Raw genomic sequence first — 23,871 nt, forward strand, 5'->3', positions numbered from 1 at the left:
AATCTGTGTTGTCTATGAGGTACTCGGTGTTGTTTCTGTGGTACTCTGCGTTGTTCATCTGGTACTCTGTGTCGTCTATTTGGCACTCGGTGTTGTTTCTGTGGGAATCTGCGTTGTCTATGTGGTACTCGGTGTTGTTTCTGTGGTACTCTGCGTTGTCTATGTGGTAATCGGTGTTGTTTCTGTGGTAATCTGCGTTGTCTATGTGGAACACTGTGTTGTCTCTGTGGTACTCTGCGTTATTTTTGTGGTACTCTTCGTTGTCCCTGTGGTACTCGGTGTTGTTTCTGTGGTATTCTGCGTTGTCTATGTGGTAAATTGCGTTTTCTATGTGGTAATCTGCATTTTTTCTGTGGTACTCCTGTGGGAATCTGCGTTAATCTGCGTTGTCTATGTGGTACTCTGCGTTGTTTCTGTGGTACTCTGCGTTTTCTATGTGGTAATCTGTGTTGTCTATGTGGTAATCTGCATTGTCTATGTGGTACTCTGCGTTGTTTCTGTGGTACTCTGCGTTTTCTATGTGGTAATCTGTGTTGTCTATGTGGTAATCTGCGTTGTCTATGTGGTACTCTGCGTTGTATATGTGGTAATCTGTGTTGTCTATGTGGTAATCTGCGTTGTCTATGTGGTAATCTGCGTTGTCTATGTGGTAATCTGCGTTGTCTATGTGGTAATCTGCGTTGTCTATGTGGTAATCTGCGTTGTCTATGTGGTAATCTGCGTTGTCTATGTGGTAATCTGCGTTGTCTATGTGGTAATCTGCGTTGTCTATGTGGTAATCTGCGTTGTCTATGTGGTAATCTGCGTTGTCTATGTGGTAATCTGCGTTGTCTATGTGGTAATCTGCGTTGTCTATGTGGTAATCTGCGTTGTCTATGTGGTACTCTGCGTTGTCTATGTGGTAATCTGCGTTGTCTATGTGGTAATCTGCGTTGTCTATGTGGTAATCTGCATTGTCTATGTGGTAATCTGCGTTGTCTATGTGGTACTCTGCGTTGTATATGTGGTAATCTGCATTGTCTATGTGGTAATCTGCGTTGTCTATGTGGTAATCTGCATTGTCTATGTGGTAATCTGCATTGTCTATGTGGATATCTGCGTTGTTTCAGTGGTACTCTGCGTTGTCTATGTGGTACTCGGTGTTGTTTCTGTGGTAATCTGCGTTGTCTATGTGGTAATCTGTCTTGTCTATGTGGTACTCTGCATTGTCTATGTGGTAATCTGCGTTGTCTATGTGGTACTCAGCATTGTCTATGTGGTAATCTGCGTTGTCTATGTGGTAAACTGCGTTTTCTATGTGGTAATCTGCATTGTCTATGTGGATATCTGCGTTGTTTCTGTGGTACTCTGCGTTGTCTATGTGGTAATCTGTGTTGTCTATGTGGTAATCTGTGTTGTCTATGTGGTAATCTGTGTTGTCTATGTGGTAAACTGCGTTTTCTATGTGGTAATCTGCATTGTCTATGTGGATATCTGCGTTGTTTCTGTGGTACTCTGCGTTGTCTATGTGGTAATCTGTGTTGTCTATGTGGTAATCTGTGTTGTCTATGTGGTAATCTGTGTTGTCTATGTGGTAAACTGCGTTTTCTATGTGGTAATCTGCATTGTCTATGTGGATATCTGCGTTGTTTCTGTGGTACTCTGCGTTGTCTATGTGGTAATCTGTGTTGTCTATGTGGTAATCTGCATTGTCTATGTGGTACTCTGCGTTGTATATGTGGTACTCGGTGTTGTTTCTGTGGTACTCTGCGTTGTCTATGTGGTAATCTGTGTTGTCTATGTGGTAATCTGCGTTGTCTATGTGGTACTCGGCGTTTGCTATGTGGTACTCTGCGTTGTATATGTGGTAATCTGCATTGTCTATGTGGTACTCTGTGTTGCCTATGTGGTAATCTGCATTGTCTATGTGGATATCTGCGTTGTTTCAGTGGTACTCTGCGTTGTCTATGTGGTACTCTGCGTTTTCTATGTGGTTCTCTGCGTTGTATATGTGGTACTCTGTGTTGTCTATGTGGTAATCTGCGTTTTCTATGGGTTACTCTGCGTTGTATATGTGAAACTCTGCGTTGTCTATGTGGTACTCTGTGTTTTTTATGTGGTAATCTGTGTTGTCTATGTGGTACTCGGTGTTGTTTCTGTGGTAATCTGCGTTGTCTATGTGGTATTCTGTCTTGTCTATGTGGTACTCTGCATTGTCTATGTGGTAATCTGCGTTGTCTATGTGGATATCTGCGTTGTTTCTGTGGTACTCTGCTTTGTCTATGTGGTAATCTGTGTTGTCTATGTGGTACTCGGTGTTGTTTCTGTGGTCCTCTGCGTTGTCTATGTGGTAATCTGTGTTGTCCATGTGGTAATCTGCATTGTCTATGTGGTAATCTGCGTTTTCTATGTGGTACTCTGCGTTGTCTATGTGGTAATCTGCGTTTTCTATGTGGTACTCTGCGTTGTATATGTGGTACTCTGTGTTGTCTATGTGGTAATCTGGATTGTCTATGTGGTACTCTGCGTTGTCTATGTGGTAATCTGCGTTGTCTATGTGGTACTCTGCGTTGTCTCTGTGGTACTCTGCATTGTCTATGTGGTACTCTGCATGGTCTATGTGGTAATCTGCGTTTTCTATGGGTTATTCTGCGTTGTATATGTGAAAATCTGCGTTGTCGGTAATCTGCATTGTCTATGTGGATATCTGCGTTGTTTCTGTGGTACTCTGCGTTTTCTATGTGGTAATCTGTGTTGTCTATGTGATAATCTGCATTGTCTATGTGGTAATCTGCGTTGTCTGTGTGGTAATCTGCGTTGTCTATGTGGTACTCTGTGTTTTTTATGTGGTAATCTGTGTTGTCTATGTGGTAAACTGCGTTTTATATGTGGTAATCTGCATTGTCTATGTGGTACTCTGCGTTGTTTCTGTGGTACTCTGCGTTTTCTATGTGGTAATCTGTGTTGTCTATGTGATAATCTGCATTGTCTATGTGGTAATCTGCGTTGTCTGTGTGGTAATCTGCGTTGTCTATGTGGTACACTGCGTTGCATATGTGGTAATCTGCATTGTCTATGTGGTACTCTGTGTTGCCTATGTGGTAATCTGCATTGTCTATGTGGTACTCTGCGTTGCCTATGTGGTAATCTGCGTTTTCTATGGGTTACTCAGCGTTGTATATGTGAAAATCTGCGTTGTCTACTGCGTTTTCTATGTGGTAATCTGCATTGTCTATGTGGTAATCTGCGTTGTTTGTGTGGTACTCTGCATTGTCTATGTGGTACTCTGCATGGTCTATGTGGTAATCTGCGTTGTTTCTGTGGTAATCTGCGTTTTCTATGTGGAAATCTGCGTTGTCTATGTGGTAATCTGCGTTGGCTATGAGGTACTCTGCGTTGTCTATGGGGTAATCTGCGTTGTCTATGTGGTAATCTGTCTTGTCTATGTGGTCCTCTGCATTGTCTATGTGGTAATCTGCGTTGTCTGTGTGGTAATCTGCGTTGTCTATGTGGTACACTGCGTTGCATATGTGGTAATCTGCATTGTCTATGTGGTAATCTGCGTTGTCTGTGTGGTAATCTGCGTTGTCTATGTGGTACACTGCGTTGCATATGTGGTAATCTGCATTGTCTATGTGGTAATCTGCGTTGTCTGTGTGGTAATCTGCGTTGTCTATGTGGTACACTGCGTTGCATATGTGGTAATCTGCATTGTCTATGTGGTACTCTGTGTTGCCTATGTGGTAATCTGCATTGTCTATGTGGTAATCTGCGTTGTTTCTGTGGTAATCTGCGTTTTCTATGTGGAAATCTGCGTTGTTTCTGTGGTAATCTGCGTTTTCTATGTGGAAATCTGCGTTGTTTCTGTGGTAATCTGCGTTTTCTATGTGGTATTCTGCGTTGTCTATGTGGTAATCTGCGTTTTCTATTCTATGTGGTAATCTGCGTTTTCTATGTGGTACTCTGTGTTGTATATGTGGTAATCTGCGTTTTCTATGTGGTACTCTGTGTTGTATATGTGGTAATCTGCGTTTTCTATGTGGTACTCTGTGTTGTCTATGTGGTAATCTGCATGGTCTATGTGGTACTCTGTGTTGTCTATGTGGTAATCTGGATTGTCTATGTGGTACTCTGCGTTGTTTATGTGGTACTCTGCGTTGTCTATGTGGTACTCTGTGTTGTCTTTGTGGTAATCTGCATAGTCTATGTGGTACTCTGCGTTGTATATGTGGTACTCTGGGTTGTCTATGTGGTAATCTGGATTGTCTATGTGGTACTCTGCGTTGTCTACGTGGTAATCTGCGTTTTCTATGGGTTACTCAGCGTTGTATATGTGAAAATCTGCGTTGTCTATGTGGTACTCTGCGTTGTATATGTGGTACTCTGCGTTGTCTATGTGGTGATCTGCGTTTTCTATGGGTTACTCTGCGTTGTAGATGTGAAAATCTGCGTTGGCTATGTGGTAATCTGCGGTGTCTATGTGGTACTCTGCGTTGTCTATGTGGTACTCTGTGTTTTTTATGTGGTAATCTGTGTTGTCTATGTTGTACTCTGCATTGTCTATGTGGTAATCTGCGTTGTTTCTGTGGTAATCTGCGTTTTCTATGTGGAAATCTGCGTTGTTTCTGTGGTAATCTGCGTTGTTTCTGTGGTACTCTGCGTTGACCCTGTGGTACTTTATTGTTGATGGTCATTGTCAAATTTGAATTCAGTTTAATACTCAATATCCCGGACTTACGATCACAATATTTATACCACGAACAAACTTTATTATGATATTGCTGTTTTATGTTATTACGTAATTTCATTGTTGAGACTTTCGAAATTTTACAGCAAAGATACAACAAGATAATTTCTGACGTAACAGATCACATTGTTTTCCTAATATTTCACTTTACTGCAGACAAGAGTGAATATATGATTTTCTATCTCAAACACAGTATTTTAATATTTATGCTCGTTCTGATTGACATGTGAGTCTGTCTTCTATTCCGTTGTTTTGATAAAGTGTTAAATGGTAACCATGGATATTTTCTGGATATTGTGGTCCTTAAGAGTGAAATATAGTACATTCAAAAAGACATTTTGTTTAAAAACAAAGATAATTAAAGTAAGCCTAATTGTCATGTTCGGAACAATAATTTGTTTTAATTCTTTGACGATTCTTTGGACATAATGTCACGCGTGTAGCAAATAATAATTTCGTTCAATGTCTTTTTTTCTGGAATTTCGCATGATATTGAAAATACCAGTCTTGAAACTCTCCGTCTAACATGTACACTGTTGAACTTTAATACTGTTAGTTTTTATTGATGTTTTCCAACAAAATGTGTTGTGTTGTCTATTGTTACTATGCAAAACCGAAAAACCTTCTATGGAAGTTCGTCCTAGTTGAATTAAATAACACAGTTGCTTTCACAATGTGATAAGAGAACCCCGAACAGTTTTCTAATGGGAAACATCTATGTTGTATAGTATTTGTGCTTTCATAGTTACATTGAATTTTTAACGGCTGCAACAAGCAACTGTCAATATATTAAAACAAAATGAAATATGTTGAAGTTATCTGTTGGGTTAGTAAAAATAATTTATATGACTCTTGGAATGTTTGTGAGAGACAACATAATAAATATACACCCTAACCAAAGAGTTGCTTTATTCATTTGCATTTCCAGTAATGACAAAGTATATATTTACCTTTATTAAAAAGACGACACTTAATCTACATGTATTACCTGAAAGATGTTATTATGAATTATTCCCTGTGATTGATAATTAGTTGTTCAAGGCTTTTCAATAAATAAGATGGTATGCTGTAGCAAATGTAAATAAAAATGTCGTTTTAACAATATCATTTAGTTTAATCGGAGCAAGTTCAGGTACCAATAATTAATTACAGTTATCCTGGGGATTGACAGGTATACACAATAAACATTTTTAGCGAACATGACGTATTAAATATGAATGCAAAACTCCACTTGACCCTGATCTATTAAAAATGTATCAATTATAAATATTACGTTAGAATATTATTTCTGATGTCTCCAGTACCAAAAGTATGATTTTAAGCTTTTTTGGTAACATTGAGGATGTTACATGCTTAGTGTTAACGTTAAAAGTTAATAATTGTATCTAGTGTAAAAATGTAAGCGTCTCAATCACATTGAAAATAAATTGTAACTTTGACACTATTGTATCAAATATAAATATAAGCGTTGCAGTAACAATGATCTAAATAATACGAATTTAAACGTCTCGATGACACTGATGAACGTGAATGTTCCAGTCTTTTGGATCAAAGCTGTGAAAATTTGAGGCAATGCTATATCAGGTATATCTTCTAAACTTCAATTAACATTTATTATACTTCAAGGCTGACAGTAAACATTAAACATGCTATCATTATATTATTATCCTAATATTTTATTGATGAAAGAAATATGAAGGTGGTTACTTTATAATTTTACATAATTTTTTGTGTAATTAATGTTTCAGTGAGCTTTAGGTTTTTGCATCAGAATTGATTGATTAAAGATATTTTGAAATTGCAAGCTGCTGCAGAATTTTGATAGTTAGGGTAATTGCTCAAGAAGACATATAGCTCGGCTGTCCTCTCTGCACTCCATTAAATGAATAACAGCCTCTCAATTTTCTCGCCATACTTTGGGTCCGACACCATCTGATCATTAATTAATCTGTTCCCCACTTTCTACTTTTTCCAATTTATTTACGATCATTAAGAAAGTATTGTAAGTCTTCCTTCCCGTAATATGATTTTATCACAACTTAATTTTACATGTTAACAATTTACACACAGTCCAGAGCCTGCTACTTATTAAATGAAATGGATAAACGTGTTTACATAATTTAAAATTGCAGATTTATTACGAGGGAAAGGGCAAAGTGTTAACTACCAGATGTAGTTTATATACTACGCTATACATTAAAATATGTATAGAATCTTACAGTGCCCAAATATTAATTATGGAAACATCTCGGCAAGCATGTGCTCGGAATGTGGGCATTACATTATATAGTAAATTGCAGAGAGACTCCGAATGCTGATTGCTTCAGCCTGTACGTTTCGAGGTATTACGTAGTTAATTTACCTTTATTTGTTTACAAATATGTCGTTGCAATACATAACTATTTAACAATATCATGACCAGAGACAATTATCACCGGCCCGTTGTACCTTACGCTGGCTGTTCTGCCATATTGGTGTCCCGAGACCTCGAGCAATGCAATCTACGAGGTTTAATTTGTATTCACATGTTCACCACCTACCGTCGTAAACCAGAAACTCCCCCATGTGTTACGTTACTTCAAAGGGATAATGCAAATAATTGCCAGTTTTATAGGTTATTCATAATTCTATGAATGTCTTTAATACTCGTGAAATTCATATACGTACATTTTACAGTTTACTCGGTCACATTGCATAATTGACGGAAACACAAATATCTAGAATTATAAAAAATGCATAATTTTGTGTAGTTTTTCTCAAATTAATTTTATGTGAAACAAGAGTTATGGGAATAGAACATACAATGTTAGTCTCATTCCTTGCACAAATTAACCACGTGTCCAACTGTTCGTGCTCCAGACTTCACGTGTATATCGAGCAGTGTCGTAACTCACACTCCAGGTAGACGTGCTGTCATTACCATCATCATGCACGTGAAGCATTCTCTCATGTAAACATGCGCGCGACACAATGCACGCGATGCTAATATAGACGACAGGCTATTACGTTCATCAATAGGTATTACCACGTTGGTATTCACTCTGTATAAACATCACTAGATGGGTAACCCTGGCTAATTCTTTCTGTCACAATTCATATCATCTCAACACTTTATATTTACACCGTTCGTTCTGCATTCGTTTGCTTTAGTGACCGTTCTACAGCTGTTGACGCCATATGTCGGCTAGCCCTTTCCACAATCTTGGGATTTTCCCAGCCAGCATCACACCTAGCCAACGCATCAGTGATGACCAAATTACATTACTGGAAAATTATCTTATTTGTTTACCCAGTAAAATAACATTGCCATGCCTTGTGGCACATTGTTTACTTTCCATATGCACTAAATATGCCCATAGCAACACTGTGTTCATGTGCTTTGAGCCGGAGGGCAGCTATACTGCTTGTCCGTCGCTCACCGTTCTCACACGGGTCAAGGGGTGGCGACTGAGCACCGTGCAGGGCCAGAGTTGGAGGTTGGTGCGGACCACCCGGATGTGACGCAAGATGTCCAGGGTGTGCGAGACCCATAAAGTTGGGAACATTCGAATGGGTAACCATGCACGTTGAGTTTTGCATGGTGTACGGAATCTGTGGGTTGCCAGCCCAAGGGTTATGTTGAATCTGCAGAGGAAAGAAATAAACACATGTAAACACATAGTTTTAAATGATAACCGTCGTCTTTGGAAGAAGAAATACACAAAGTCAACTTATTTAATATCCATTGAAACTACACGAATACAAAATAAAGCTACGTAATTAATGCAGCATTCGGTTTATAAAATATTTTTTTTTATTAAAATCTGCTAAATGAATGTAATTCGTTTTCTGTTGTATTTGTTATTGATTTTTTAGTTTCCAAAATTTAAAATCCTCATTTGATGGTTAGCTTTAGGTAGTTTTCACAGATTCAAAATGAGAAGACTAATATATTTAACATCATATAATTATAAATTATATAGAAAAGCAAATTAGGTCAGGTTTTTAAATAGTCTAAATTAAATCACATCTTACATACGGGACCAGAATATTGAACACGTCTTTCCTGTTCTTAATTTAATGTTGATCAAATAAAGGATGGATATTTTACTTGTCAAAATTATTTGTGTGTTCTTACCTGAGAGTAAGCGTCGTGTCTGGCCCCTAAGGGCATGTCATAAGGGTTGGCCCCAGTCGTCATCGCTCTCATTGTCTGGATCTGACCGTACCTTTCCCTCTTCCTCCATTTAGCACGGCGGTTCTGGAACCACACCTGAGAAAAATAAAAGACCATAACATAAACGAAATGGCAAAATCAACAACAGCAACAACAACGAATAACAACATATCACAACTAAAGGTAGTAAATATGACACCTATCGCCGTTGTACCATAAATCATATTTGTATAAAAACAATTAACCCGTTGACAATGTAAACAATATGATCAAATTGGGAACAAACAAAGTAACTTCATGGTGCTGTTTTGCACGTCAATTTAATATTTCTTTTTTATAATAAATATTGAAAAGTATATCTCGATTACAGTTTTAATTTTTGATGTTAGATATATCAATTATAATAACTGCTACTCAAACATGCCCCCATACTAACTATAACTAGCTGTTGTTGGTATAGAAATTTTATTATGACTATTAATTACGTCATTCGTTACACCATCAGGTTGAGGATTTAATGACGTCATCGGCAATAAGATGAGGATGAGAAAGAGTTTGCGTTTGTATGTGGTCTCGTCCTATTGAATTCTACTTGGCCTCTATATTCATTTCGTTTATAAGTATAATTAACTATATTCATTTATAATTTTGAATGTGATAAATATGTTTATCTTGAGGTCAAACTGATTTTCATTTTACTTGGTAAGATAATAAGGATTATTTCAAATACAACGATTGCAAAAGGATGTATTAGTAGCTATAGTATCTGCAAATTCCACTTTTTCGTGTGAATTTTCCATTATACCCATTCCAGAATCTATTTTTTTCGCGAATTTATGTTTAACATGGATATCGTTAATCAGGCTCTTATGTTGTGAATTATACGTAAATAATGACGTTACTTTATTTGCCGTGGTGTATATCACGCCTTTATGATTTGACCTTCATTATACCAAATAAAAGGCAATATATTTAAGGTAAATGAACACATCAGTCGTCTTACATTCGTCACAATATTAAGATAGCATCATCTCAAATAATGATTTAAAATATTCGCGATTAAAAAAATAGGTGAATTTAATGAAATAAGGGACAAGCGAAAAAACAATATTTGTAACAAATAAAACACGTCTTTATCTAGACGTAATAGATAATATGATATTATTTTAGTAAGATATAGGTTTTATGGAGTAAATAGTGCACTATATCATCGCTTGATAACTAATCAGAACCGGCGTTACTTGTGAAAATAACGATGTTTTATAACATTGCTTCGCTTGTGATGGCTTTTCAATAAACAAAAACATTAAAATCTCAAAAACAACACACCAGGCAGTGATTTATAAGAAACTCAATAAAATATTACTTTCTGATATACTGCATGTAGAAACAGTTTCTATCAGGTTGCCAAGTAACAAAATGAAAATAAAGAAAAGTACCAACTTTAAAATGATTTTTGGTCGAGATATTAATAACGATACATCAACATGGATATAAATTTTAATGCTTATTTAGTTGATGTTGGAAAGAAAATTTATTCAGCATTCATGTAAATATATATGAAGGTTCGGTAGTCAATGATGTCAATTGAATTTGTTTTTTATATCTTAGATAATGACAAATGAATGTGAACCTCTAACTTTTACCGAATAGCAGATCGTTTTACAAATAGTGGATCATTTAATTCGGAAACGTCAAAGTAATTAGCCAAACGATTTAGCCTGTTCATAATTAAAAATTCTGTCCAGTTAGTGACAAAAATTGCAATATTTTGTACATTTAGTCAGTAAACGACTATTCGCTATAAAACGCTCCTGTTAGAAATAAATGGGTGTCAAATTAAAATGTTCCTGTCTGCCTTCACCAACACTGACATGTACATGTATGACTCGTGTATGACATATGATGTCCATTAGTGCTGATTAAACAGAAGAGTTTTATTTTCAACTGCCACATTTTCTACACATGCTATATACACCGCTGTGTAGTCTACGGACCAGCCACTCCCTATCCTTGCCAAAGTCCGAGTTATAATGAGTTCAGATAGATACAAAGGCGGCAGACTCACAGACCACATATTTGATAAGTTTAGTTTGACCAACATAAACACCATGGCCGCCCCAACTGACTGGACTAGCGTTAACATGGCAATTCAGATGTACAAACAATCGGGCACTCTGTGGAAGAAATTAGACTTTATTGAATTTGGCAGCTAACAGGGGTTTAATGACAGAGGGTAATTGAAGCCAAATGGAAGGGTGATGGGCTATGGGCCTAGGTGTCGATGACGAGCACCTGTCAGACGCCACGGGGGCTTGGTATATGTTGCACACCTGATCCACTTTCGTTTTCCGTATATAAACCACAAAGTGGTCGTCAAACCATATGTTATCTCTCTAACTCTTTGATCCATTCACACATAAAAATGATTCCGTTTGTTTCACATATTTTGGTTACTTAGATCTGCATGTGAAGGCAACAAGTCCAGTATCAAATTCAGTACAATCATCATTAATATTTTGGCGAGTTCATAAAACAACAAAAATCTATTAATTGGTGTTCCTATGATCGTTCAAATGGCATAGCTCTAGCCACAAAATAACAATGACTGGCAAATATCACATTTTTGTTATTACAATATTTCCTTTCCTCAGCATATGTATGTCTCTTCTGACAAAAAATCTTAATATGCAGTGTTGCAGAATAAACCTATCTCTTACTTAACAAGTGTTACTTTTGGTACAAATATTCACAGAATTATTACCAATTCTCAACATTCCCGAAACTAGGATAGCTGTTAGGGCTAGCGGCGTTGCCTGACAGCATAACTTTTCAAAAATGCAATTTTTCATACAGTCGTTTTAAAATTGATGTACATGTACGGCAAAAGAATGATCACATAATTGAAATAAAGAAAACATTCCCTGAATTTTTTACGAGAAAAACAAGGATCAAAGTCCACCTTCACAAAAGAACTAGCCCGCAGCAAGCAAGTTGCAGCAAACTGGTTGATTCTGGTACGAACATTGTCATGTCATTACATAGGCTTTGGATTACATATTGTGACTCTGGAGATCGGATTCCTAAATGTGCTGTTAGAAAGCCTACTTAACATGACAATTGGTATACATGTAGTTCCTTCCAATGTGTTGCTTATCTAGATGTAAATGAATTTTTATCATTAAAGCGTGTTTGGCAAATATAATATATTTTTTTCTCTCTCAAAAACTGATCCGCAGAATACATTTAAAAATTTGCTGTGGAATCGATAAACATGAATAAGCATATATCAAAAAGAATTTGGTTTTTTAAATAAAAGTTTTACGTAGATGTTACTGGGGAAAATATTAAACAACCGGTTACACTGACATTCTAGTACCTAATTAATAGGTTACGTATGTTTAATGTATATAAATTCAATTTAATTTCAATAGCTATATTAGCTTGATAACAATTAAGGTTAATTAATACATATATATACAGAAATAACGGTGCATGCGGGTATGGTTGTGCATACCGAGGGAGATTATTTTGAAACCGAAGACTGTTTGAACTATTATAAAACTGCCATTAATTCAAACTTTACATTTAATACAAAAATGTCATTAAACTGGAGCAGCTGGATACAATTATTCGTGACGTCATAATGCGTATCGTACAATTAAAATAATATAATAGTTCAAGAAAAAATTAGGAGAAATTAACTGCAGAATAAACAGAAAATTATTTTCATAGACGTTAGTGACCACTTGTTTCTGAATATTTTGATTGAATATCACGAACAACTTAATGTGACTATGTAAATACAAGTAGATCATAAATATTCAGTATTATACTAGATATGCTAAGTTGATAATAATACGTTGTACCATTAAGTTATAAAAGCGACTAAATGTGCTATTACCTAATTTGCTAACCTCATAGAATCATAATTGCTATGTAAATATGGCGTAGAAAACCCAAGAAATGTATTTGCAATATCTGTAGTTCATATAGAGTTATTGAAAAAATGTCCTCTCGATGATTCGCGTTTACCATCATGCATATGCGATTCTAAAGCGTTAGGCACAGACTGATGCATTCCTCGTATAATTCACGAGTGGGTACCGATACAAGGCGCAAGTGAAACTCAAGTGGTGATAATGATCGCCTATTCTTACAACTTTCGCATGTGGTAGGGGATATTAAAAAGTAAAGGGACCCTAACGACTTGATGCTGTGGAGAGGATATCGAGGGAATGCCAGCTCTCCACTTAGACTCCCGCATATTGTATGAACCAACGAGGTGTTAATTCCATTAAATTTTACTAGCAGTAACATCTAAAATCCTTTTTTTACCGTGAGAACGCGATATTTTCATAGTTACAAAACTTGAGATTTTAATCGGGTATATATTTGTATATCTTAATTGTTTTGGATACTCACAAACATTGTTTAAAGGATAAAACGACATTATTATTTAATCGAAAAGTTTTAAGCATCCTTTTGAAAATTGCGAGTAAGTAAGCTGATAGGAGAGGGTAATCTAAATCCCACTAGGCAAACTAACAATTGTCTGATAGACACCGTTGTAAGGTAATTACTAGCCCCATAGAAAAGGTTATATGGATTCAACCCCCTCCAGCACGAGGTATTAACCGTCAGATTAACACCTCCAGGGAGAATGTATCAAACAAATAGCATAATAATGTGGGGAATTATCTGATCTGAGGCTGCCGTTCCACGATTCGTATGTAAGATAGATGTCAAAAGCATTTTGTTTATGTAAACATTTGTACCGCGTCAATTCATGTGTTTTGTATCGGTGTTAAGCTTTGTTTTATACAATGTTTATATGATAGTGTGTCGACTTGCAGCGAAGTTACAAATATATCAAAATAAGATAACTGTGTCGTTATTTTAACATACATATGGGGAAGTGAGAAAAAGGAGGCAGCAGATCAAATTTAGTTTCTTCGATGAAGCTGAAAACACAAAAGAAACCCCACTGATTCTGTTGGGGAACCCATGTTAATCGTCTTTTACAAAACCAGGGAGTGGCATACAGCAGGTGAATCCTTACTCCCAACCTTTAGGGATCGGATGTTTCTGAGCCATTTTTCTTGAATCGAGAAACTGAACATAGTAAACTGGTATTTCTTCGAGTCAAGTCGAAAGGTCTACTATTTGAATTGTGTTGCTCTAGATGAATTATCGCAGAAGCAATAGGTTGGAATGCAACATATTATTGTTTAATTCAGCAATTATGAATCAGAATTCGAAAAGTATATTAACATATCTAGAAATAATAGAGCTGAAATAATCGGCTTATACTTAAACATTCCATGCAAATAGGAAGAAACAAAAACGGTACATATCGATTCAATATTGGACTATATCACAATTGCATTAAAAATTAATTTAAATTACAAAACTTCGTACTTATCCTTGACATGTTTCTTTGTAGGACTTTTGTCCTGATTCCCATGCCCACTTCTGATAAAAACAGCTAGAGTCATTACAATGGTTATCATCGCTTCGTTATCTCTCGAGATCTGGTAAGAAACTAGAAGATTGGCCCGTATGTTTAAAGACAGACACAATACCGAATGAATAGGGTACTTGCATTGGCGGGCAAGTTTTAAAGGCTAGTCTGTAATGGTGCTACTTTAGACACAGGAAATGGTTTACATTGCGCACTGTAATCCATAAGGGTATCATACATCAAAAAGGGCATTACGTTGCTTAAGGACTTATGAAATAGAATAAAAAAAATCAGAAACAACTCAAATCATAAAAATCTCCATGGGATACCTTTCCTATTCTCTAGTGTAAAGCCACAACTCCAGACAAAAGCCATTCGCAGATTACCAATCCGACACATAAAGCAAAACCACCAGATTTTAACTAAGACTTTTAAATAGTTTAAAACTCAAGTGAGAAAATTAAAGTACTTAAAATATTGACTTAACGCTAGATGCATAACACCAACATCAAATGGCAAATATGATTATGAATTAAATGTAACAAAGTGAGGGGTCTTGATATTGGTAAAAACTGGGTTCTTGTGAATGATGACGCTTTGCTGGCGACGCCAGGAAGTCTAGAAACCACCCAAGCAGTCAATACGCGAACGATGGAATCATGAAGCCAGACCACGGATACGACTATTAATTAGATTAAGAGCAAGAAAATCCTTCCTTCTACCTTGAGAAGAAATATACATACATGAATTGTATGAAGAAGCAAAAAACATATTGTGTTGGAGAATGGGTTAAAGTACATGTGGAAAACGGCAGAGCTACTGCGCAAAACTTAGCTATGTATACCATGACGATTAGGCTGATGGTAATATAGCGTGCCACAGTGCTTCAGTCTATAGTGTAGAGCTATGGGCGGGATTACGAGTTCGGCTAGCGTTATACACATCAAAAGGCAGTCTCGCAATACGATATGATATTTCATAATTTGTAACGAGCTACAGAAAAAAAGTTAATTAAATCTCAGCAGTGTCCGTACATTCAATGGGAGTAAAAATGCTGGCGTTATCTGGGGTCTCCACGTGTTAACCCTAGGAACACGCCGGGCCGGTGAATTGGTAATAACGTAACAAAATAATCTCCCGGCAACATAAACTTACATAACTGTTTCACTTTTTAAAACAGAACTATTTAATGTTCCCGGAACTATTTAGTGAGAACGTTTCCTATATACTTCTCAGCGGATGCTGCCGGATAACATTCATAATCAGTGAAAATTAATTACTCGTTTATAAAGATATCATCAACGACCAGTTTTCTTTATCATGATACATTTCTCAGAAGTTTCAGAAATGATGTCATACAAGCGCCAGCAATAATGTCCGATTATGTTCAATTATGACCCATGTATAAACATTATAGCATGCATTCAATTAGCTTACAATTCAGTCTCTATTTTATCACTTACAGAAGTGCATTGTCTGCATACATCATCTTACAACATATCATATCACTGACCAAAATCATAGGTTTTATATTTCACTTTGATGAATTAAACCAACATCGCATCGTAAGCAAATGAATCGCATACTTATTTCAGAAACACATGTGATATCAATGTATTGCGTATTTCTTTTATTGAAACGGATTATGGATATATAAACTATATATAAATTGTATACCTACAGTGTATTTATGTTGGGAACTTTAATTGTTACTGTACTATGTAAATGTCAATCAATAATACACGTACAGTAAAACTATGCTACACTTTTTTCATTTGTCTATATTAAAGTCATGTAAAAGGGTTGGCAACGAAAAATGAAATGTTAAGAAAAATGGAAAGAGGGACCCAGACATAAGCTGGCCATAACTGTAAATACAAATTAAACAAGAACACTATCCACATGTTTTACTGTATTGTAATCAACGAGGGGTATTCATTATATTGAACTTTTGTAAGTATTGTACTTAAACATAAGTATGCAGCGAAATTAACGTACATTATATATTGAATTTGTTGTTATCCTTACTTATATATTAAAGTCAAGGGAAAAGACACCATAATGACGTACATACCTAGTTATCAACGTATTCAGCGATAGTGCAGAATTTAGAGGTGAAAAACATTAAAAGGGGAAAGAAAATATCATAAAACGTAATAATAAACTCCATATAGTGTATATATTTGTAACTCTACTTGCTAAAACGAACTCAATGAGAATAATTTATTAGGATTCTCTAACCTTGTGGAAAGTTCTTGCATCTGGACCCACACAGAGCGTTTTTTGAACATACAAATTGCTGTTTGTCAAAAGTAAATCATATTTGATGATAATTGAAAACCTTCTAACTTATACGCTCAGCTCCCAGAAGACTTTCATTTGGAATCCGTATGTCATGTTCGTAGTAGATAGAATAAACCATTGCGTGACTATTTTAAACCTTAGTACTTACTTAAAATTATGATAACATTTTAATGTATGTTATGCTGCTGTTGACAGTTTCAACAACATCCCCTGATAAAATCATTCCTATACTAGGGAGAGGCTACAAGTAAGGCAGAAACACTCTTCGCCGTAAAAAGTCTCCTGGGCGCCACATTGTCGTATGGAACAATTTTCCGAAACTTATGGAGGCCTGGAAATGCCTTTGTACATTATTCTACGTATTCTACGTACTCCGTCTTTGCGTATTGCAAAGTTATCTTCTCTTGGGAGAAGGTATTGATTGTTACGTCACTTGTTTGTGAGAATAACGTCATCATTTTTTGAGAAAACGACGTAATTTTCTCACACAGACCAATGACGTAACAATCAATACCTGCTCCCAAGAGAAGATAACTCTGCAATAAGCAAAGTCGGTATACACAGACACGCATTGTTTTGTTTCGTTTGTTTATCGTTTTGCTTTTGGGCTTTACGTCTTCGAAACAGTTAACGTTACTCTGAAAACGGTCAGATAACTGAAAAACTATAGATGCTTTGCGTTGGGCGCACTGGGAGTTACATAAGAACGGTGTCACCAAAGTCGCCTAGGGCACTTAGGAAAATTTCCAATCCTCCAGAGATATCCACATTAGTCGCCATATTAAAGATAAACGTACCGTTACAATCTTCATTCAATTTTATGCTTTCTGATATTATTAACTTGTTCTTTAGTTATCAGATATTGAAATATTTGCACCGAGTTAAAATTGCAGCAAAATAGAAAGTCAATAATACAATGCTACAAGTTATTACGAACTTATGTCAAATTTACAGGTTTACGTACTGTTGAATTTGCAGCGTCGATGTTGTTATTATCCGTATAGTTACACGATTTTAAATGTTTAAGCTCGAGGATCTGTCATATTTCATAAATCGCAAAAAATACGCTATCGTGAAAATATTTGTTATCACTTAATTGGAAACAACTGTAATACACAATCCACCGAGTTAATTTAAACGCTATTTTTTCCAATTATTTAAACACGCATTACATTTCATACGAATATGTAAACCTCTACACAATCTTTTATTGTATATAAAAACATCTTCTGGAAATTATTTGTAAAATAGGTCGCGTGTACGGCGCCCTACAAACGACCAAGACAAAAAATATTGCTAAAACATATTTTTAGGAATTTGAAAACAGGCTTAATGTTTGATATAAATATCCCTGAGAATATGATCAAAAATTTCCGACAAGTACCGTGCTCCATAGTAAAGTTAAAACATACAAATCTTAAGGAACACCAAATGTACGCTGCTGTATACGAATTTCTGACCTATCTCTTGGCGACGGGAACCGCTGTACACGCAGCAATAGACGGCGACGGCTCCCGAAAATCGCGATGCCATTGAGATGCCACACAACTCGGGCGTTACGGTGCAAAAGTATTGTAAGAGTGCGCGCTAATGATATCTAGTCTTAATTTTAAGCAATTAACAATACTTCAGTTGATGTTCACTGACTTCCATAACGATCTTCGGTTTTTAGTTAAAGCTTAACGATGACTTGAACAAGATACATAAATTCAATGAAGACAAATCCATATATTAAAAACCCGTTTATATTGTGAGTGTAGTTCCGTTTTTTAACAATATGTTACTTATTCCAAACAAGTATGATTATAATTGAAATATGCCTTTAAAGTTAGGTGTACTATATAATATTCCGAAACCTCCAAGATTGAACTAAACAGACTTTGGAAGGAATTACATATAATATAATTTATAATTTTAATTGCACAGTGGAAAACAAGTCACTGTGATCAATACCTTTATTTTTTCATCACGCCTATCCGTAAATTCTATTTAAGTTTTTCTTCCTATGGATGAATGTAGTGTTATTGCATTGTCACGAGCATTTAATTAACTGTTGTAAGCGTTCTCTTGTCAAGTGTAAGTAGTAAACATTTTTCACCATGTCATGCATTTTTGCTAAAAGATCAGTGACAGTTTAGCTGTTTCGGAAAGAAATCGTAGCTATAAAAGGTTGTCCATGGTCTGACTATTTAGCGATAGTACAAAACAGCTTACGGCAGTTGCTTTTCTTAAAACGAAACATATTTATGAAACAATTCTTATGACCAAGCGTGAATTCTGCGCTCTCACCAATTTTCTTGCAACTCGTTGAAAGCATGCGATTCTGTCACAAAATTATGTTTAGATCTCGAAAACGGTATTTAGATTCAATTTTCTTCACAATTCCAGGACGTCATTGACAAAATGTTTTATTAATTTATAACCGGACAGGTGTGACAAAGGAATCTGAGTTTGAGTCCGGGCATCAATGACCAATGACCGAATCCAACTTAATAATGTAATATACCAAAGTTATTCCTTGTGTTTTATAAATCGCAATGTTTTATTTTTCATTTTCCAGAGAATTTGATAATATTCAATTATACCTAAAAAAAAATAGCCAATAAATAACTATTGCACTGTTAAATAAAATAAATATTTGTTACCGGCTGAAGATGTTAAAGATACAATTGATGTTTGCCAGTCCAGACTAGATGGTAAATTATGAAGACTGTTTCCTCTACAGAGTATTAGTAAATTCTATTATCATATTAATTCATACTCTAAAATGACCAATTCATTGTCAAGAGAGTTTCGTAAATCCAGTGGGTTTTCACCTGACGTGAATATTTGTAAACTGCAAAGACTGTTCCTTCTGATCTCTGGAATAATTACATACGGCAATACTTCATCTTCATTAATCTTATTTGGTAACCTGCAATGACGGACTTTCTCTCAAGTGTATTTCAAAAAAGGTCCAAACGTAATATTCCTTTCATGAATATTGGTAGAATTGTAAAGCTTATATTTTTCTTTCTTGAATAATTGTAATCGGCAATGATACATTCCGAAACCTTGTATATGGAAACTTTCTCTTCACTTTGTAGATGGGTTTGGTTTAATTTATAACATTGTTTGGTCATTTCATAGTAATCGGTTAACTGCAATATTTTCTTTTTTTCACTATCCTTATTAGCTAGATGAACAATGCATATCAATATTATATCTCCATGGCAACTGTTTCTTACTTTTGCTTTATTTTAGAATTGTTCATTTCAATTATTGCCAAGTGTTGAATTAATTTATTAGCCAAATTATTATTAATATATTTTGGCTTAGAAGTGTATTCAAGTAATCTGTACTCGAATAAATCTTTAAAGCATTAAGCATTCTCCGTCATGACCGACGCAATTTCATTAACAAACTGTGGAAGTTTGACATGTACTCATATGAAAAGGTCAGATATGGAGCAATTTTGAACTTGTGAAGCCAATAGCATGTGTATATTACTTAAGTCATGCTAATACGGTCGGTAGAATGTATATATGCTTCCTGAACACATACATGTGTTTGTACGACTCTGTCTCTAGGTTGAACGCTTGCATGCGGATACTCTAAGTCGGTGTAAACACCATTACATTCCTGCTGTGTTCGCAGTGAGTAAGGAAAACTACGGGATCGCTGTGAATTAATATCGGGGACTTAAGAAACTTAATGAAGTTCTTCAACTAAAGAGCAGAATCAAAGCCTTATCTTGATCCACACTCGAGTTCTAAGTGCCAACAGTTATCCCAATAGGGACATCAGCCGGCCCAGACATGTAATCGCCCGGCAGCACAGCCAGGACAAGGCGCATGCTAATGCGTGTGAATTACGTGTTAATAGCATTAAATAGTCTTACATAATTATGCTTGGGAAATTATGATGGATAAAATCATCGAAGAAGTACATAAAAAATGTTCCCTACTTCACGTTATTTCTAGCAAGTGGGATATGTGTGGAAACCCGTATTCTCCCCCTCTCTTTCTGCTTGTTTATGTTTTCAATTTGAATATACAATCTTTGTAGTTATATCATTTCATATTATTTCGTCACTTTCCAAGTATTGTAGGAAAAAACCCACAGACAATTTAGAAGTTCAGAACGATAACATTTTCGAATCTATAGTTGTTTAAACAGATATGGACCTGAAAAACGTAACTACTTTTTATAAAGCGAATAAAAAAAACAAAAACACCGCGTGGTAGGATTTTATTAATATACGATAAATATAACTTTCTTTCGATAAACACGGTGAAGCGATATGCTATCGGAAAGTAAACAGGAAGACAGTATATAAAACCACAGTGCGTCGTTATATCTCCGCTCTGATGTATCAATGTCTCTTTTGACAGAGATAAATTGTGCAAAGTCATTGACACAGGGTCAAACTGTTTTACAGATCTTGTAACAGTAGTTATCTCAAACATATTTTACCTATCATGGCTGAATGTATTAAGATATAAACCTGTACAAGATAAAAGTAATTAAAGCATTTTCTCCAGTACAAGATCTGTGTAGATTTGACATAAATCGTAATGGAATGAGCGATAGTTCCTGCGATGTCCCTATCCCCGGTTGTTTGATAGAGCTGAAGGCACCAACGCTGTTCTTTTCTTAACTTTTCCAATTATAAAGATTAATATCAGTCAATTGGTGAATTTCATGTTAACGGTTTTATCAATCATAACATTTGAGGAATATTTAAACAATGTTTATGTTCTTCAGGTTTCCGGTAGATGGTGTTTCGTATACACAAAGAAACGATTATTTAGAGCCAAATTAAATTCCAAGCTTAAAAAATCATCCTCATGCTGCATCTGTACCCCTCTATACTCACCGGTAGCAAATCCAAGTTCTGTGAATGTAACACCCAGAATTTACAGAGGATGTTCTTGGATTCTTGATAAAAAACAAAATGTATGTTTCACGAGCGGAGTGATAGTTCTAGTATTCGGAACAGATGGGGGGTTTTGGGTCAAAAAATGCTATCTTAATTGAAGTTTGTATTTCAAAGTCAAAATAAGAAACCAAAATCTTGCTCTCCGATTGGTTGGTTTAGCTTGAAAATAATCAAAGTATTATTTATCAAGGTAGAATTTTTGTTTTGGTTTATTTAAACCTTGTAAAACCTTATACTTCATATAAAAACTAAGATATTTGTTAATTCTGAGCTTTTTAAATGAAGTTTTAACTCTGCAAAAATACAAAAATACAAAGTCAATAAATACATGTTCGCAGTTTATCATTGGTTTGTAAAATAGATATTTAAATACGACACGGATGTTAGTGAATTTGTCAATTAACTTCTTTTACATCACACAAGTATTTACTGTCTCATAAATAGCAAATGAAAATAACCATTTCATCTTGCCAGCAGTTTATTACATTAATAGAGGGTTTGCTTGCTTGAATCTTTATTCCTGTTTGTGAAGTTGAGTGTTACCTTCAAATGAAAATTCAAAGTAAAAGGTAATGATTATTCTGCCATTGCTTACATATCGGAGAGGTATTAATTTGATAACATTTATTACCTTTAATTTTACGCAAACCCGCAATTCTATCATTCTAAGCTGTAAAATGATACAGGAATTTGACCTTTATCTATTTTTTACAATTGGAAAGATTTTAGCGTTTAATATACATGAAATGTCACCAAATTATCACATCATATAGTAGAAAATTAAAACAAAATATCAATTACTTCAACACCTTTTACACGTGAATGTTTTCCACTCGGAAATTAGTTGGGTCTTTCCTTCATACTTCAAACTTTGAGGGAAGTTTCCGAATGTTTTCCGATTTGCGCTTGTCGCTTGGCGAACACTGTAACCATAGAAATGTTAAAATTGCACCATTGGTAACAGTTGATTGTTATGAACGTAAATTGAATTAATTAAAACTTGAAGAAAGATTTTTGGTATTTAAGTAAATAACAGGTGTACATGTATGTATTATATCTGTCTTGTGTATGTGTTATGTTGATAAGTATGTTTATTGGTTTATGTGCATGTGTAGACCGAAATGGCATGGTAAATACATAATTATTTGTTGTAATAGAACGGATGGATGTATCCATATATTAATGTCTTAATATAAAGAATGTTTGCAATATCTATATGCTGTCAGGCATGCGAGGATGTGTGTGTATGCGTACGAGTGTATGTGTACAATTATGTGTGGTATATATGCATGACTCAAGTAATAGATTTGTCATTTCGAGTGTGTGTATGATGTATTTATGAATACATAGTTTGTAGTTAAATTTCACATAATTGTACACTGTTTATGTTTTTGTCTTTATGTATATAGGTCTAAATTGCTAGGTACATTAGGTTTTGTACTCTTTTTTATTTCCCCAGACATTCCTTCTTAGATTAATCCAAATTACACATGAAAAACAACATCATTCAAAGTACATGAATTCGGTTTTATCTTGTCTAAATGTAAGGACAATATGGCAATCCCAAATCAATAAAGCAGAATTTTTGGCATGCAAATTAATTTATAAATTTAAAAATACTCTCAATATTTGAATATATAAAGAAGGAATGGTTGATGTAATTCAATATATCAATTTAATCAAAATAAATATTATCGTTATTGTAATGAATGAAATATACGTATGAAAGAATGAATGATTTTGAGTTTGAGTATGAAAGAATGAATGAAAAAGAAAGTGAGACCGAAGAAAAAGAGGCCTTTTGCATGAGGCTATATTATGTAAGAGGGAGGATCCCGGGGCACCCAACCCTGGCATCCCTCCCAAAGATGCTGGGGGAATAAAACAATTTGGACCTAAAAGAAAAACAAAAAAAACCACGTAAATTGCGGTCAAACACATTCTTGTAGATGCGCTACTCCACATCATTGTGAGAACTGTATTGTATACCATTATAGATATCAAAATAAATGATGCACTTCAGTAATTAAATAACGTCAAAAACATCAAACCATTATTGTGAGATGCTTTTGACGTTATTCAAGGATTTAAGTGGCATATACTACTAGTAAAATCTCCTTAAATTGTGTGTTTAAATACTCTTTAAAAGATTTGAGTACTGTTTAAAATCTTTCTTAAGAATTTGAGTACGTTTCTTAAGCATACGGTGAGATTTTTTTGACGTTACTATTCCGTCTTTGCGTATTGCAGAGTTATCTTCTCTTGTGAGCAGGTATTGATTGTTACGTCATTGGTTTGTG

The 23,871-nt window shown here is 35.2% G+C and overlaps 2 protein-coding genes across 2 annotated transcripts in view; one reads left to right on the forward strand and one right to left on the reverse strand.

Annotated features, from left to right (window-relative positions):
* Positions 1–601: 601 nt before the first annotated feature.
* Positions 602–6,286, forward strand: LOC110447874 (the record flags this gene model as incomplete). The annotated part of the gene is made up of 3 exons (XM_021493840.1): positions 602–1,258; positions 4,037–4,357; positions 6,266–6,286. Coding segments are annotated over 3 exons (999 nt in total), but the record flags the coding sequence as incomplete, so codon positions are not given.
* LOC110447850 (ALX homeobox protein 1-like) overlaps positions 5,036–23,871 on the reverse strand; it is a 35,563-nt gene continuing 16,727 nt past the window's right edge. Inside the window, exons 3-4 of the mRNA XM_021493798.1 lie at positions 8,844–8,978; positions 5,036–8,350 (exon numbers count right to left, since the gene is read on the reverse strand). Of these exons, the coding sequence (XP_021349473.1) occupies positions 8,054–8,350; positions 8,844–8,978 (432 nt within the window). The 3' untranslated portion in view covers positions 5,036–8,053. The remainder of the gene's footprint in view (positions 8,351–8,843; positions 8,979–23,871) is intronic.

Source organism: Mizuhopecten yessoensis, unplaced genomic scaffold (assembly GCF_002113885.1).
Source record: "Mizuhopecten yessoensis strain PY_sf001 unplaced genomic scaffold, ASM211388v2 scaffold3627, whole genome shotgun sequence".
Classification (NCBI taxonomy): domain Eukaryota; kingdom Metazoa; phylum Mollusca; class Bivalvia; order Pectinida; family Pectinidae; genus Mizuhopecten; species Mizuhopecten yessoensis.